Raw genomic sequence first — 17,328 nt, forward strand, 5'->3', positions numbered from 1 at the left:
TGGGAAACAGGATTTTTAAAAAATTTTTATGTATTTTTTATACAGCAGGTTCTTATTATTTTATACATATTAGTGTATATATGTCAATCCCAATCTCCCAAGGGAAACAGGATATTGAGGAGGCAAGTTATGGTTAATTAAATTGATCCATAAAACTGATGGGAACTATACATACAGTTTATATATTTGTTCACAAAAAGATCTGAATATTAAATTTTCTCCCGTTAACACAGTGCTTAATAAGCCTTTTCACTGTATTGCATTTGCTCCATAATTGTGCCATCAAAGCTATCTTTCTAATAATCTTATTAATAGGTACCTGCAGATTTGAGTTTGGTTTCAGTCCTAGCTGAATATCCTATATTTGGGAAGAGTCCTTTTTTCCCCTCTCTGTAATATGGAACATATAGGAATGTATGTGACAAGTAATTCTTAATAATTGTGTGAGATCCTTTTTTCCCAGTGACTTTCCATTTTAACATCCATACTGGGTACTTGATTTCTCATTAATTCTGCTTTATGAGTACAGTAATTTGCTACTAATCTGGAAGGTAACTTGTAAGGAATTTAATAGAAGCTAAAATTTAACCCCTAGATTTCATTAGCTGAAGTCCTGAGGGAAGTAATCACCCATGCTATAAAAACAGAAATTGTCTATTACTTTCATAGTAGTGGCAGTTTCATTGTAAGCAACTTGAATTTTATATTTAACCTTTAAAAGTAATCTGGAATAGAATAAGTGCTCCAAGTTTCGATTGTGTGTATTTAGAGGTTGTCCAGACAATTCTGTTGTCTGTTGGTGTTGCTCCAAATTGGGAATGTAGGATTGAGATTGATACACTGAAGAGTTCATTAAGCATCTACTGAAAAGGTGGTGACTTAACAACTACCTTAATCAACTTTACTTGAAAATGTACAGTATTTCTTTATGGGTATAGTCAAAATGAAAAGAAAAAGAAAAGGGTGGGGAGAAATTTCTGACAAGCAAAAGAATAGGTAGGTAGGTACAGTGACTGGTTGAGAAGGAGGAAGTCAGGATAGCAAAACACAGTGTTGGGATAGCCAGAAATCATCAAAAGACAGGTAAATCTAAACTAGAGAAAAAGCAGAATTTAAATTTATGCCACCACCCTTGCAGAATTTTACAGAAATTGATCTAAAATGTCTTAATGAGGGGTTGGAAGGCATGATTACTGATAAATTGATCTGGGGGTTCTCATTTGTGGGAATCAGCTTGTTTTGCCTTATATATGATTTCTTTTTGTGGGGAGCCATTACGTGCTTCTTAAAATGTTTATAAATGATTTTTTTAAAATGTTCTATTAAACTGGGACAGTAGTATCTTTCAGTTTTAAAGGCAAACAGTTAAGCTTTTAGTTAGCTTTAACCCTCTTCAGTCTTTTTCTTTGAAGGATTTTAGAGTTAGAAGATTAATCTATTTGGTTGAACCACATGAAATTGCTGTTTTTGTAGGTCAAAACAGGTTGAATAATAGCAGTTTCAAATGGGTCTACCTAAAACTACTTTTCTATATTATTACTTCCTTGACTGATTTATGAGTAGTATTCCGTTCAAATCAATATTTATTTACTATGTCAAGCACTGTGTGTGGTGATAAGCAGATGAAAAGAGAGGGTTCATGTTATTAAGGAACTCAGTCTGATGGGGAAACATGGAAAGAAATTACTAGTGTCATTCCTCTATAGAAAAATGCATTTAGAATATAGAGAAACTGCTAAGGTGAATGGGTGGGTTCAGGGGATGAGGGTAGTCAGGATTCAAAAAAGAAGTGAACGTTGGCTTATTTATTTGTAGAAGGAGAGTCAGAATATTTTAGGTGGAAGTGAAATAGTGTTTGAAGATTGCCAGTTATTCAGTTTGTTTCAAGGAAGGTGAATGGTGCAAGTTAAATCTTTAACTTAGTCATTGAATTTATTAATGTATCAGCCACTGTGTCAAATGCTAGAAATTTATTTATTTCATTTCTTATTTTTGGCTGCTTTGGGTCTTTGTTGCTGCGTGCGGGCTTTCTCTAGTTGCAGAGAGCAGGGGCTTCTCTTTGTCGCAGTGCGCGGGCTTCTCATTACAGTGGCTTCTCTTGTTGCGGAGCACTAGCTCTAGGTGCAGGCTTCAGTAGTTGTGGCTCGCGGGCTCTATAGCGCGGGGTCAGTAGTTGTGGCACATGGGCTTAGTTGCTCCGTGGCATGTGGGATCTTCCCGGACCAGGGCTTGAACCTGCGTCCCCTGCATTGGCAGGCAGAGTCTGAACCACTGCGTCACCAAGGACGCCCTACAAATAAATTTTATATGAGACATACACAGAACCAGTCTCCATGTAGGCAAGTGGGAATCCATTGAAATGTTTTGAGCAGTGTGGTCACTTTCAGATTTATATTTTTAAAGGAAGAGAATTATAACCATGGTGTAGAAAATAGAAAGTGAGGCTCAGTTAACTGCATAAGAGAGCAGTTAAAAGACAACTTCAGAAATGTGCATAGGATACCACTGCTTGAACCAGGGCAGTGGCACTGGGCTAGAGAAAAGGGGATAGGTAACTAGAAAGTTACAAATGTCTTAACCTTGGGTAAGAGTTGCAGTAGTTGAACACTCCCTCCCTGAATTCTCTAGTTTCCATTTCCTTAACTCTACCCACTCTTCCTACTTCCTGTATGTTTGATATAACCTTCCTGGTATCATTCTCTTTTTCTCAAATGTTGGTGCTCCTTCAGTCCCCTTTTCATGCTTTTGAACTCCTGGGTAATCTCATTTAATTCTGTTGCTGTGAATTAAGCTTAAGACTTCTTCAGCTGCTTTTATGCTGAGTTCAGACCACGTATATTCAATTCAACATCACACCAATTCTGTGTTTGTAAAACTGAATTCATTTTTTTCCTAAAACCTGCTCTTTCTTTCTTGCCTTCCCTCTCAGGGAATTAACATACAATACAAATACAGCCCTTATCGTTAGGTTTATATGGATCCTCTCTAACATCTCCATTCTTTTCTATCTCTAATACAACTGTCCTAAATTCTTTACTGCTGCAGTAACATTTACTGGGCTCTTTTTCTGTATTGTCATTTCATCCATTCTCTTCAGCTGCCTTGAGGAATCATTCCTAATATTTAGTTAATAACCTCATATTTCTTCAGTAGGTTCCCTTCACCGATGTAATTAAATAACAAACTTTTCTTTATGAATGCTTTGTGCTCTTCCCCCAAAATAGCAAAAAGGCATTTTTCTTTGTCTAAATCTTTCCTTCTTGATGACTTTCAGCTTTGTTCCCTGAATAGTGTTGTTGTCTAAATCTTTTCCTCTTAGTGACTTACTAAATTACCTGTGACTGCTAAAGCCTGGGTCAGGAAACTTGTTTTATAAAGGACCAGATAGTAAATATTTTAGGCTTTGTGAGCCAGTCTCTGTTGTTATTGGTTCAGCCTTGTACACAAAAGCGGTGGGCTTGGCTCTGTTCCAGTAAAACTTTATTTGCAAAAACAAGTGGTATGTAGAACCCAGTTGGCTGACTGCTTTAAATTAGCACACCTTGTTTAAAATACCATCAAGCTTTGTTTGTGCTGATGTTTCTTCTACCTAGAAAAGCTACCTACCTACTCTACTAAGCTCACAGAGGCAGAGCATTTCCTTCTGTTTTTTTATCTATATCCCTATCCCCTAAGTAGTGCTTTTTAATCCACTTGGAATTAAGAACTTGTAGGTAATTGGGCATTTACTACAGGAAGCCTTGAGATAGGGAACTACATAGAAGGTAGTCTGCTTTAGAAAATTGAATGTTACATTTTATTCATTTGAGTGGCATTACTAAATATTTGAATTTTTAAAATTTTGATACAGTAAAATTTTAAATTTGGGTGGTGGTAGTTTAAATGATAGAATCATGACAAAATTGCCTACCAAGTTTGGCCCTGTGGCTGTTTCTCAATAACTGTTTACATAATTGGATGATGTGATTCCTGTTTTAAAAGAACTGGGAAGTTAGACGTGTGTGTGTGTGAGTGCATGTGTGTAGAAGAGGGCAGTGTTAAAAGTAAAAAGATTAATGTTATGCTATGTTATGATTCTGTATAGTTGAAGGTGCCTTCTGTAGGCTTCTTTATACTTGTTCAGCTTCTCTTGTTATAAAGTTAAACAGAAACTCATTTCATATTTAATGTCTGAATCCAGACTTTTGTAACCTGAAAGAGGGCAAAATGTCATTCAGTTCTTTCCCATGTATTCTCTGTCACTAGCTTCTTGTTAGTCTTTTTAGAGTGGTTGAAGCATGGCATATAATCCTGCAAACAATATTTGATTTATTTCCCCTTCTTTTTCATCTTAACTTGGAGTTTCATGGAAACATTAAATTCTAGTCAAGGAGATCAAGTTGCTACTAGTTATAGAAGTAATTGATATTAAATAGCAGGAAGGGGAATTGCATTCATTTCTCAGTACAACACTGCAGATAATGCTGATTTCCTGGCTGGAAGCTAGGCTGGCCCATGACTAATTTTTTAGCTAAGTCAGCATCCCTTTTCCCTCCTCAGGAGTCATAGTCAAATTCACTACTCCAGAGCCCATATATGAGGGTAATAAAATTTTCTTGCCAGAAATAATTTAAAATTATTAGAGTAGAATGTAAAACTGAATGTCCTAGTTGAAGCTAAGGAAATGTCTTCAATCCACTAAAGAAATGGGATGTTTGCAAATAGTTATTTTTGTCTTTATTCTAAATGTGTATGTTTACTCAGCTTTAGAAGTACAATAGTATGCTGCTACTGTGACTCTTGAATGTAGTGCCCTTCTCCCGCCCCCCCCCCCCCACCAAAAACAGGGTGGGGCAGCGGCAGGTTGAGGTTTTCGGCTGGGAAGAGAAAGGAAAATGTTATAGCATAGGCGGGCTATAACAATGAAAAGTTCTATTGTTCTTTTCTTTTCTCAACATACAACTAAATATAGATGTATCTTTGCATTAAGCAGACTTTAAATAATGAGCATCAAGTAATCTGTGTATACACAACTCAGGAATTTATCTGTTGCAAAATGGGAGATTTCTGTACTTTAAAAGGGGGAAAGGTGGTTGGATTAATTTTTTCTGTAGTGAGGTCAACCAAAGGAAGGCTTATCTTCGGACTTCTTAAAGTAAGCCATTCTGAGATCCAGAAGTTTGTAGATAACAGCTCTAATGACTATTGCAGCTACTCCTAATTGCCTGAAACTAGTGGGATTAGAAATTATATTGAAGTGATAGATACATGAGTGCCATGACTAGAATTCCTTTCCTGATATATCTTCTTTTTTTTCCCAGATTAGACTGGTTGCAATTCTCTCTCCTTAGACCTCCTAGGAGATGGGAATTTTCCTGCCAATCTTTAGATGGGCATCTGCTCAGCAATTTAAAGGCCATAGCATCCATCTAAGCTCTTGGACCAAGTGGCAACCAGTGCATTATTCCCAGTCTTTGTTTAATCAGGGAATTGCTGTGATACCTTGAATGGGATTTTATCTGGGTAATTCTTTGATCATTTTGAATAATTAACCCATTACTCCAAACATCCAATTTTGACAAATTTTCAAAAAATCTTAGCAGGTTTTTTAGAAGTGAGTTTGATGGGGTGGGGGCAGGGAGAATGTGATTCTACCATTCCCTGACCCCATCCATTCACATAAAACAAAAAGTAATAATTTTAGATCTAGACGACACTTACTTCCTTTTAGCCCTGGGGAGCTATTATATTGTACCTTAACTATAACCCATGTTCAGATGTATCTGATCTTAATGAGCTCCAGTTTTATTTTTCCTTAACTATAATTGGTTGCTGATAAATTATAGAATACAATTACAGACAGTCCAGTTATACAGAATAAAAATCACCTTTTTGTCTTTTCAAAATGGTAGTTATAGGGCCGTGGAAGAGCACTTATTCTCAGTGTTAGTTATAGGTCATTCCCATTACTAAGTAGTTTTTGTTTACATTAATCTCCTTTCAAGGAACAGTTCTTAGGTTCTTGTGGTGTAATAGTCGTCTACTGTCTTATTCCTCAAGGCTTCAAATATCCCTTCTGTGAAGCTTTTTCTTATGCTTCCAGGTAGAGTTTTTCTTGCCCTCTCTGTGTATGTCAGTACAGTTTGGTCATGTACCTACTTCCCTTATTCTAAGATACTAAAATAGGCACATGGTAAATGATCACATTTGAATGGAATTGGAACAGATAAGGATTGTGTGTTATTAATAAATAGGTATGGATTGACATTTTGACCTTATGGGTTAAGAAGAGTAGGTTGGGTTTGTAGGAGAGAACTACTTACCTATAACACAGAGTTAAGTAAAATTTTAATAAGGCATTTTAAGTGTCAAGCTTAATTAAATTTGATGACTGCTTCATTCAAAAGACGTCGGCACCTTGTTGAAGGATGATGGGTTGACAAAAAATACTTGGTGTTTTTTAATAACAATGAGCTATTACAAAAAAACATTTTATCTGTAGCATGCATGTGCATATCTTTACTGTTTGTGCAGACAGATTGTTCTCTTGGCAATTTGATTTCAGGTAATAATTGATTTTCTGTAATCAACATTTAAGGCCATCTCAATGACACGCTCAAGAATTAAAGGAAAATATGAATATTTTGTCTGGGTTTCATAGAACCCAGCCCTACCTCCAGCCCAGCAATAATCCGTCTAGGTTTTTTAGGTTTAAAGTGAAAAGCATAGCTTTAAACTTTGCTCTACAAAACTTGGTGTATAAAAGTAATCCTTTTTTTCCTTCTTTGCAGAAATGGAATCTGTTTGGAATTTGCAGAAGCAAGGTAAGAATGGTTAGGTTACCTAAAATGTCCTTATGGCCAGTCTTTATCTGTATTTGTGTGATAGACAAAGGGTAGCCTAAGAACTGAAATTCATAGTTCATAAAAATATTAGCTGTTTTAAAAACCTTATTTGGGCTGTATATTCTCTGCAAAGAAGGTTAGAAATCTACAGAATAGCAGATTAGCTTCCTTCACTCCCGTAAACAAGATGTGAGTAGCAGGAGGGCAGAGGGACTAGATAATCCACATCTGGATAATTTGGAATTTTAAAAAAACTGAAAATTGCTTATCTTAATTATTGAGTGCTTTATTTCCAAATACAATAAAATATGTTAGTTGTGGGATACCTGAAATAAAGTGAGTATTGGTTTGGAGAGTCAGTCACTAATAGATTTTGGCTTTCAGAGCCCTGTAAGCCCACTTACAGGGCTGGATCCCACTTGCCATGCACCTTGCTAGTTAAAATAAGTGAATTTCAGATGAATGTGAAAGTCCTAGAATTTCAGAACTTGAAGGCATTAGAAATTCTGTTTTCTTACTACAAATTAGGAAACTGAGGCACAGAGGGGTTACTATATAAACTAGAAAGTGTCCGGACTAGAAAGTAAGATTCCCCGATTTTCCAGCATTGCTGCTTCTTCCATCCTCTCTCTTATTCTTAGGCCAGGTCTTTTTTGTCTAACACAGCCATGACCTGAAAATAACTAGCAAGCTCTTAAATTATTTTGAATTGCTTTCTGTGTACCTCCTTATTCAAACACACATTTAAAACATAGACTAGAAAATATACCCTGCAGAAGTAGACCTACCTGTTTTTTACTCTAAAATGGTTATTAACTATTAAGAATTGAGCGTTGCCTTCCTGGCAAGCTGCTAATGGATGTCCCTTGGAGTTCTAGAAAGGATATTGTTTCTGGACTAAGTTAGATTGATTCTTAGCCTCAGGTGAGCTTGAATTCTTCGATATTATTTTCAGGCCTTTATACTTTTCTATTAGGTTGACAAGTTTTATTTTCATTAAAGCATGTGTACTTCAAAAAGTTCTTAGGGTAGATAGACATAGTATGTAATAAAAACATTGCTCTCCAGAAGAGGGGGGCATACAGATAAATAATGGGAATTTAAAATAACACTGGAGTCTTTGCCCAGACACATTCTGACTGTTTTATACTTCAACATAGGATATCCACAGGTTTTTGCTGTTGCTGAGGATAAAGTCTGGTGGGGAAGTCTATGGGAAATTAGAGGGAAGAAATAAGTAATAATTAGGACGGTAGTTTTGCTTTAATTTAACCTGAAATTTTTGGTGCTAGGTGTTTCTTGAACAGTTCCTTAATAGACAATCCACATTTCTTAAATAAATTTTGACTTCATTTTGCTGAGAAGAACAAAAGAAAATAAATCTAAGTGTTTACTTTAGTATTGGATTATTGATGACTTAACCTTTGTCTGCTTTTTTCAAATGTGCTACTTTTATAATCAGGAGAAGCACATTGTCCTGGTTAATTGAACTCAACCCTCTTAACCTGTAGGCGTTGAGGCCCCTCACTGGCTCGAGGACCTTTATGCTGGGAATCCATTGAGGTGGATTTATTTGAGAAAAAGTGAATCACACATGTGTTGATACAAAGAGGAAATGGCCTTTAAATTGTGTTTTCATAAAAGGAGTTTACATGATGATGGTTATTTGGGATTTGTTTTTTGAACATGGGCATTTGGGGATTTCAGACTTCGTTTTTATTTATGTGTTTATTTTTTAAACTTCCCTCCAGATCCCAAAAGGATAATCACTTACAATGAAGCCATGGATAGTCCAGATCAATGAAGGACCAGACTGCCTATTTGTAACCTTTCTGCAGCATTAGAGCCACCGTTCATGGGGGACACAAGGCTTTTATGCTCCTAGATCTTCAACGCAGCAGAGGAACCATAAGTAGAATCACAGGATAATATATACAAATATATATATATATACATATATATATATAGTTATTTAAAAAAAGGCACCTGAAAGTAATTAGACTTCTTAAGGAATCAAATTTATTTCAAGAGACTACACATGGTTATTTAATCTCTGGTACTGAATAGTTTTTTTTCTTTTTTCTTTTGTTAGTTTTCGTTTTTAAGTGTGAATGCAAGTGATTAATGAATATGGACTTATTAACAAGCGTGGTTCTAAAGTTCCTGCTGTCATCAACTTGGGCAACAAATGACCCACTGGAAAGGCAAATCCACTTAAAAGATCTCTGTATCTTGTTCTGTGACTAAAGTGATACACTAATCACGGGGAACCCAGAATGATTCAACATTTTTCCCCACTCCTCCCTTGATCTTTTGGTTATACTATGAGCCCTGCGAGAATGCTGGATAAAATGCCTTGAAGTTTGCAGGGGTGTATTTTTTTAGAGAATATGATTTGCATGTCTTGCCAGGAGCTAAGCAGCCTCTGTGGGGTGTTGGGGAAATATTTTCTTTCTTTCCTTTTATTTTTTTGTGGGGTGGGGATAGGGGAGGGCATTGAAGTTCTACAGTTCTGGAATAGTTGGTGGTACATAGTTCACTTGGCTTTGGTTACATATTGGACTTTAATAAGTAAAGAATCCATGAGTGTCATTTAAAGAAAAGTTACAGAACAAACAATTGGCTTTAGATATTTAATATGGAAAAATACTCCTGTGCCCATATTTTAATGTAATTGTGTAAGTGGGAGCAAAAATATATTCTGCTTTTCAACTGTAGGTGCTCCGGACTTGCTCTCTGTCACTAACACTAAATGTGCTGTTTTTCTTGTTTTTCATCAAACATCTGAAGAGAAGCTTCTGTACCTTTCTGTAAATTCTCTTTTAATTTCTCAGAAATAATCTAAAGGGGGAAGAAAAAAGTCCATGAAAACTATGAAACTTCATGTTTTTAGCCAGTGAGGAGGTAATAAACCCTGCCTATAGAAGGTGTGTTTCCATTCAGACTATACTTCTGAGCTTATTAGCTTCTGATTATATCTTAATAAATATATTTTAATACTAGAGCAAATGGGTTTTTTAAAGAAAATAATGTGAAATTCTGGAAATTTTCTTTTGGGCAGAGAAGAGCATTAGCCTTGTCTTATCACATTACCATCCTGTTGCACTGCAGCTTGTATATAGCATGCTAAAATAAATTTTTTTGTGTGTGCAGAAACTAAGGGTCCAATTTAAGATTGGGTGGTGTTAGTGGCGTAAAAACAAGTTCTCTGGCCTGACATAGCATTGCGTCACACACACATAGAAATTAGTATATCCATGTATGTCAAATACAGGTTAAAATAGCAGGGCATTTATATAGAGAGATGTAGTCTTCTAATAAAAGTAGACTGGATCCCCAGGGGTATTTGGGGAGAAAGTAACTACTTTTGCTCAACCCTTTTGCTTAAGAAATGTCCAGTTTTGAGCGACTGTAGTATGGATGAGTTTTCTTGTTTTGTTGATTATTTGAGGCTTTTAACAAGTAGTTTGTGAAAGAAGCTGTTGGACTCAGCATAGAGTAGAGAAAATACCTTTATAGTCTGGATTTCTGCCCTGCTTAGATTTTAAAAGTATAAGCATGGATTGCCAATTCCACTTGATGTAAACAAAACTTTTATACATAATATATATATATAATAACTTATTGTATCAGTCCAGGTTCAGAAACTTGTGGTAGGCCAGTTCCAGATAGTTTCATTTCCCCTGTAAACTGTATCACTTTTACAGATATTGTAATTTTCAAATGTATAATATGTTTACAGATGTGCCCTGCATTTAGTCTGCCTTGTTCTATTTTGATTTTTGTTGAGTCTCCTGCCTGCTTGCCAAAAGCTAGGATGCTTCAGGCCCATGTACAATTGAAAGCAGAGGCATCCTTGAGCTTTAAAGCATTGAACAAACTGGAAAATGCATACCACATACTGAAGTGAAAGAAGTCTGTGTTTTTGTGTTTTTTTTTAAATAAAAATTTTCAAAAGGTTAAAAAAAAGATACAAGGTTGATTAAAGGAAAAAAAAAGGCTCCAGTTTGTTTTACAGGTTTTAAAGTTCTGCTGTGTGTTCAATTGCCTTGTGTAACCACTTGTCGCCTTAGGGCCAGATTCTCTCCCTCTCCCCTTGTCACCCTCCTTTTTTTAAACATCCATTTTGCTTACCTGGAATTTGAAAGCTCTTCTGTGTCACAACTCACAAGAAACTTTCTGGGTTTGTGATATACAGAGGTTGAATGAATATATATTTTAAAAGGAAAAAAAAAAAAAACAGCCCGCATCTGAATTTTTAATTTAGAAGCAACACTTACTTGAAAATACCTTTTGAAAGTTGTCATTGCTTTCCTACTTCCCTTCCACATCCCTCAGGCCTCCATGTTTAGAGAAGCCAAAAAGAGAATGTACCCCATCTTTGTGTCTGTCCAAGGTTTTTGAGTCTCACTTCTAAATGAAACGATGCAACATTTCACTTTGATTTCCCCACTGAAATTTCCTTGATTATATGGTTAGAGGTATAGAGTTAGGGATGTCTCTTAACCTTCTGGAACCCTAGTGCCCCATAATTAACTGTCAGTATTTTGGGGGCATTGGGTTAATGGACTTACTTGCCTAGGTACAAGCAGGACTTTTGAGACATGTCTCCTTTGTGCTGTTTGGTAACACTTAACTCTACTTGTCGCAATCTTTCTTAGGTCCTCACACAATTCCTTACAGAGCACTTATTAAAAAAAGAAAAATCTTAAGAGTTGATGTTTTCTGATTATTTTGTGTAAGCTTCAGCTGTGATTAATTTAGCACATTTAAATAACATTGATGTGTTATTGTTCGGTATAAAGAATTTTTCTTCAACTCAGAGTATTAGTACTGTAGCATAAACCAAATACAGTCTAGAGGGGATTTTTAACATCCCTCCATTATAAAGACTGAAAAGGTGTGTGTCTGTGTGTGTGTTTGTTGAGTGCTTGTGTGTGTGAGAGAGAGGGAGATATTAAAAATTAGTAAATGAATGTGTGTAAGACATTATATTAGTATTCAGAGAATGAACTTGTATTTATTTTGTGCCATTTGTTTTCATTACACAGAATAAAGTCAGGTGGTTTTAATCCTTAAAAGGGTAGTATTTGAAAAATGGCACTAAGAATGAAATCATGACCTATTTTTTTAATAGCTATGAAGATACTAATTAAGGGTGAAGATTTCTTTTTAAATCTGTCTTGATTGTAGGTGTCTGTCACATACCACTCTCTTGTAGATGTCTTGAATAATTCCCCTTCCCCACAAAAGACAGGGTGTATTTATCTTTCTCTTCATTCACCCCACTTTGCTGAACTGAAGTTAATTCCATAGCCTTTCCTCTGACTTCAGTAATAATGAGCTTTCACATACAATGTATTTACAGCATCTGTAGTCAGCCCTTCCTCCTCCTCTACTTTCTAGGAGTGGATAGACAATAACTAGGAATTTGTTAATGGCAGTTTGTTTTTCCTTAAATAGCTGGAGAGGTTTAGAATTTTGCTGTTTTCCTTAATCATCTGCTTACCCTAATCATCACAGAATCTGCAAAAACTTTATAAAGGAAAAAAAGTGCTGCATTGTTTTTTCAAATAACCGTTTCTAGGGAAAATATGACAAACCTCAATGAGTGTTGTCCACAGTACAAAATGTGTTTCTTTCACAAAACATTACATAGCAGTGGTAGTTCCGTACTTGGTTGTTAGGCTTGTTGCTAACCCAGTTGGAGGCATCTAATGGTTTATTTTTTGCTGTAAACTTTTTTTAGTGAAATTGTATGTCATGTACCAAATGGCCACAGTCAAGGAAATTTAGAAGAGGACTTTGAATAAGGAGGAAGTCATTCTTTCAAGGCTTTCTTCCTCAAGTTCTAGAAATAGATTAAAAGTCTACACTTTCCAAGGATTATGAGAATAGTTATGCCACTGAGCCATATCCTCAAATAACACATGATCCCTCTTGTATACCTGTGCTAACTGTGTAAAACAGACACTATAGTGGGACAAATACATATTATGATCAGGTCTGTTAATGCTGCACCAGTTGTAGATTCTGATCAGGCAGTGTCTTTTAATAGTCCTACCCATAATTTTACTGTTGAATTTTTAAAAGAAAGGGTAGAATTTGCTCAGCTTTTTTCCCCCCAAAATGTTGATATTTGTTTAAAGGGGAGGGGCAGAGGATAAGACTAAAAGAATAATAACTGCTTTATGTTTGCAGAGGTGCATTAGGTTATCATTAGTTCTTAATATTGATGTTATTTTCATTAATGTAATTAATTGACAGAGCACCAGGATTCTTTTATTTTGAGAAAGATGGGCTTCTGCTTTAAGTATCTTAAAATGTTTCTATTTAAATATACATCAATCTGTTCAGATGTGTGAGAACCAGGACCACCCTGGGTTGGTTTAAAGAATGATGAATCATTGGCTTCACTGAAAAGCAAAATTTCACTTCACTCAAAATTTACCGAGTTTTAAACTAAATTTCACACCATTTTGCTACTCAAGAAGGGTCTTACGAATAAATAGAGTTTTAAGTTGTCTACACGATAAAAACACTCAGTGAAGCATGAATGGTATATTGCTTTTGCATTACTGGGAGTGTCAAATAGCAGTTATGTGCTAGAAACCTATGGAACAGCCATCCTCACAAGTGGGTTTGCTGATTCAGACTTCCCTATTTATCCGTAAGATTTTGTTTATGTCCAGAGTTCTAAAGCCATTTTATAGTACTGCAGTATCCCTTTTCTGCAGCCTTATTAAAATAGCTACAGACATTTTCCAATTCAGTTTCACTTTGATTGCATATCAAAATTTTACTCTGTAGACCAACAAAACCAACTTGAGGTAAATTGCAGAGCTTTCCATAAATCCTTTTCTCCTCAGGTGCTAAACAAAGGCTCCAAAAATGGATACTGCTTTAGTAATGTCTGCTTTATTCTTAAATATTTCTTTTGCTAGGTGTAAAGATTTGGTGTTAACAAAAGTGGTTTAATATGTAAATATGAATGAATGCCTTTAGTTTACTCCTGTTTGTTTCCTTTATCCTCCATGGAGGAGGATCCTTTCATGATAATGAATACATTTCATTAGGTATTGTTGCATTTTTAGGATGAGAATACAACTATTTTCTGTCTTGGATTAATCCTGCTGCTGCTATGAGAAACTGAAAAATCAAGAATGTGATGCACTTTTTACATTACTATATACCATACCTTTATAGGTTGCTTTGATACCTTTCCTGTAGCACAGCCACTAACAAAAGTGAATGAATTTAAAAATTCTCTTTGGGAGGGAATCAGTACAAATTATTTATGGTATTGGCCTATGAAGGACATTAACTTAGGGAAATACAAATTCTGTTAGTATTACACGTTTTGGCCTTAAAATGTCTTCTACTACTGAAAATCTTAAATCTTAATTTTGCTTCTGTTATTATTCCCTCTGCCTCAAAAAGAGGAGTTGGGAAGAATGGCTTAAAGGAAGTATCATTGGTTTGTTGCTGATCTTTTAGAAAGAAAACAATTGTCTACTATATATACTGGGAGCTTATTTTTGTTTGTATACAGAGGAGAAATAATGTTGCCCCAAGCCAATCCGATTTAGTTTAATCAAATCAATCAGAACCAGCTATTCTTCTCTAGCGTACTTTTACTTAGGAAAGATAAACTTATGCTACTTTACAAGAGGAAAAGTCATTTCTCAAGCACGTACTCAAACTTGAAGGAGATTGAACCCAATATGATGGAGGAAAAACACCAAATGGGGTGGAAGAATATGAGAGAGAGATGTGGTCCAAAGCTATCTGATTATATTTTGATGTTGCCAATATTGCAAAGCCAAAATTTTAATTTGCTTATTTAATATATTTGTTGGCCAGAGATCTATTTTTATATCAATGTGCCTTGCATGTATATTAAAAAAAAATTGGAAAGGCCATGTTACAATGCCTGAGATAGTTGATGGTTCTTACCACCTCACTAATTTTTATGCAGTATGAAATGCTCATTCTATCACCCAACTGGTGCTCTCTGTTTAAAAGTTACAGATCTTGTCACAAACTGGAACTATTTTATAAACTGGGAAGTGATTTGATTTACTTTTTTGGTTGTATCTTTTCCTTTTTTTTTTTTTTTTCAGTTCTTAGTCTGTTAGTGGCTGTTCTGTAGTGGGAAATAGTAAAAGGATTCTTCACTTTCTTTCCCTCCCCGCTCAGCACCTTCTTCAAGTAATGTGATGACACCATTTCTTGTGTGCTTTGAAAGAAGTTTCAGCTTGCTGTTTCCTTTAGTGTTATAAAAAGCATTGTTTGCAAAATCTAGGGAGATAATGGAGTCCACTTTCATTTGGAATTCTATGTGAGCTATGATCCAAGTTATTGGCTCTTTCCAACTTTAAAATTTTTTATTGTTAAAGCACCTTGCTTAGAAAATTTTAAATATTTATGTCTGCAACAATTGTCTCAAAATAATGAACTGTGCAATTCTGTCATTAAAAAAAAGAAAAAAAAGATCTGAACTCTCCCTACTGTGACTTGTTAGTTTCTCTGTATTTCCTGCCAGTGTAAATGTGAAAAGCTTTGCTTGCATTACGTTTTAGAAATGCATTTTGCACACTCGAATTTTGCCGAAGCTCCATGAAAAGGTTAGATCTAAGTAGATGAATAAAGCTATGCACATGTCTTGAAAGTTTAATTTGTGTGTCATTACCAAAAGTGACCTATCCTTATTACTTTGCTGCTCTTAGCTTTACCGTGTTTAGAAACATGGCTCAAAGTTAGAGTTCTGGGCTAGCTCATCAGTGGAACTAGAAGAGAGGAAAATTGGCACCTATTTTAATAACATAGGTTTAAAATGAGAGCTTGACTCATGTCTACTAAAGGGCTTTTTTTTGAAACGGCAGTTTTATCAGCTTTCCAAACTGTTGGATACTCTTCAATGAAATTTTCGTTGATTTGATCAAATAGAAATGGGAAGTAATTGAAACTGAAGTGAAGGAAGGACCTTTGCCACATGGAGTTCTGTGACAATTCTATATTAAACCTCTAAACCTGGTTTAAAGGTAGGATAGCCTTTTTACCTTTGCTTTAGCATAAATTTGGTTTACTGAATGAATGACTGACTTGAGATAAGAATCATTCAATTCTTTAAAGATCAAAGCACAGGTTAAAGATGATGTGTATCTTTTTAAAACTGCCCAAGCTGATTAGAACAGGTTAGAAACTGAGCTGATTTGGTTTAATTGCTGCAGTCTGCATGTACTAAATAGCTTTACTTCACATGTATGTGTACTTAAAGGTTGTGTAGATGTACTGGCCAGGTTTTGTCAAATCATCTTCTAAAAGATTGTTTTATATTCTCTTCCGGACCTTTGTAGAAGAGGCTAATATGTTTAAGTAGAGATAATACTAATGGTATTTTCCCCTTGCTCCTAGATATAAAAGAAATATTTCTGTTTTATAGCTTTTTCCTATGTATAGAATATTACTTCTCTATCATCAAGTGTGCTCTTAATGTATGTTGTTGTCTTTGAAAACACAGCAAAACCCTTCTATACCTTCACTGAAAGTGACAGTTAAAATCTAAGTCTACTAATCAAGATGTGAAAGGTGGCCCATAATGCATGGCCTTAAAAGGCATGAATGCAGGAGTATAGCATCATCTTTGATGGCTATGACTACTCCTCAGCATCTGTCAGTGGTTCACATGTTCAGTCTTAGAACATTATTGGAGGAGCAAAGTAATTTCTGTGTCTTGTGTGCATCAGCACTTAGGAGCTGAGTTACCTCTTAATCTGGGGGAAAGGACAATTAATGGGCTACAATTATGTTAGAGGATTTTTTTCCTTCCATCTCCCAATTTAAAAAATGTTTTTTCAGTGTTTGTTTTGACCAGTCCAGAATGATAGGCCTTTTCTAGATACAAGAACAGTGGCCAGAAATTTACCCTTTTGCTAAATGCTTAGGTATTTGCCATAGCTGTTTCTGATGTCATGGATTCTGAGGAAGTGTCAGTTACATGATGATCTTCCTTTATTGGTGTCTTACTTCATGTTCAGTGTTTTAAAAATACAAATTACAAACACTCTACATCCATACCCAGATTTACTTATTTTATCAGGAAAAAAAACTTGAGAAATTTGTAGATCAAATTAAGAGACAATAAGTGTACATTGTTGAATAAAAAATTTTAAAGTTTCTGAGGTGTTTGTGTTATCATCTTTTGTGCGCTTTAATTCAAAAAAACTACTGAAAGCTAAGTTAAGATCATGACATTGATAATACTTTTTTCAAAGTGTCAAATGTACAAATAATTTGTCTTAAATATTAGCATGGTCATAGGTCATGGTTTTTTTTCTAATCATACAGGTTATTAAGGTACTTAAGAATTGCCATATGTATGGAAAAATCGGTTGTGAGAGCAGCTATCCTGCCTTTTGTCATGACATTGAGCCTTACGTTCTTCCAGTTGAAATAAGAAACTGAAATTGAGCTAAGCAGTTAAGCAATATGGCAGTGCATA

The 17,328-nt window shown here is 35.4% G+C and overlaps 1 protein-coding gene across 1 annotated transcript in view; it reads left to right on the forward strand.

Moving 5' to 3' along the window:
- NUFIP2 (nuclear FMR1 interacting protein 2) overlaps nt 1-17,005 on the forward strand; it is a 28,891-nt gene extending 11,886 nt beyond the window's left edge. The window contains exons 3-4 of the mRNA XM_060133287.1: nt 6,771-6,803; nt 8,576-17,005. Coding sequence (XP_059989270.1) covers nt 6,771-6,803; nt 8,576-8,628 — 86 coding nt within the window. The 3' untranslated portion in view covers nt 8,629-17,005. The remainder of the gene's footprint in view (nt 1-6,770; nt 6,804-8,575) is intronic.
- The last annotated feature ends 323 nt before the right edge of the window (nt 17,006-17,328 follow it).

Source organism: Lagenorhynchus albirostris, chromosome 20 (genome assembly GCF_949774975.1).
Source record: "Lagenorhynchus albirostris chromosome 20, mLagAlb1.1, whole genome shotgun sequence".
Classification (NCBI taxonomy): domain Eukaryota; kingdom Metazoa; phylum Chordata; class Mammalia; order Artiodactyla; family Delphinidae; genus Lagenorhynchus; species Lagenorhynchus albirostris.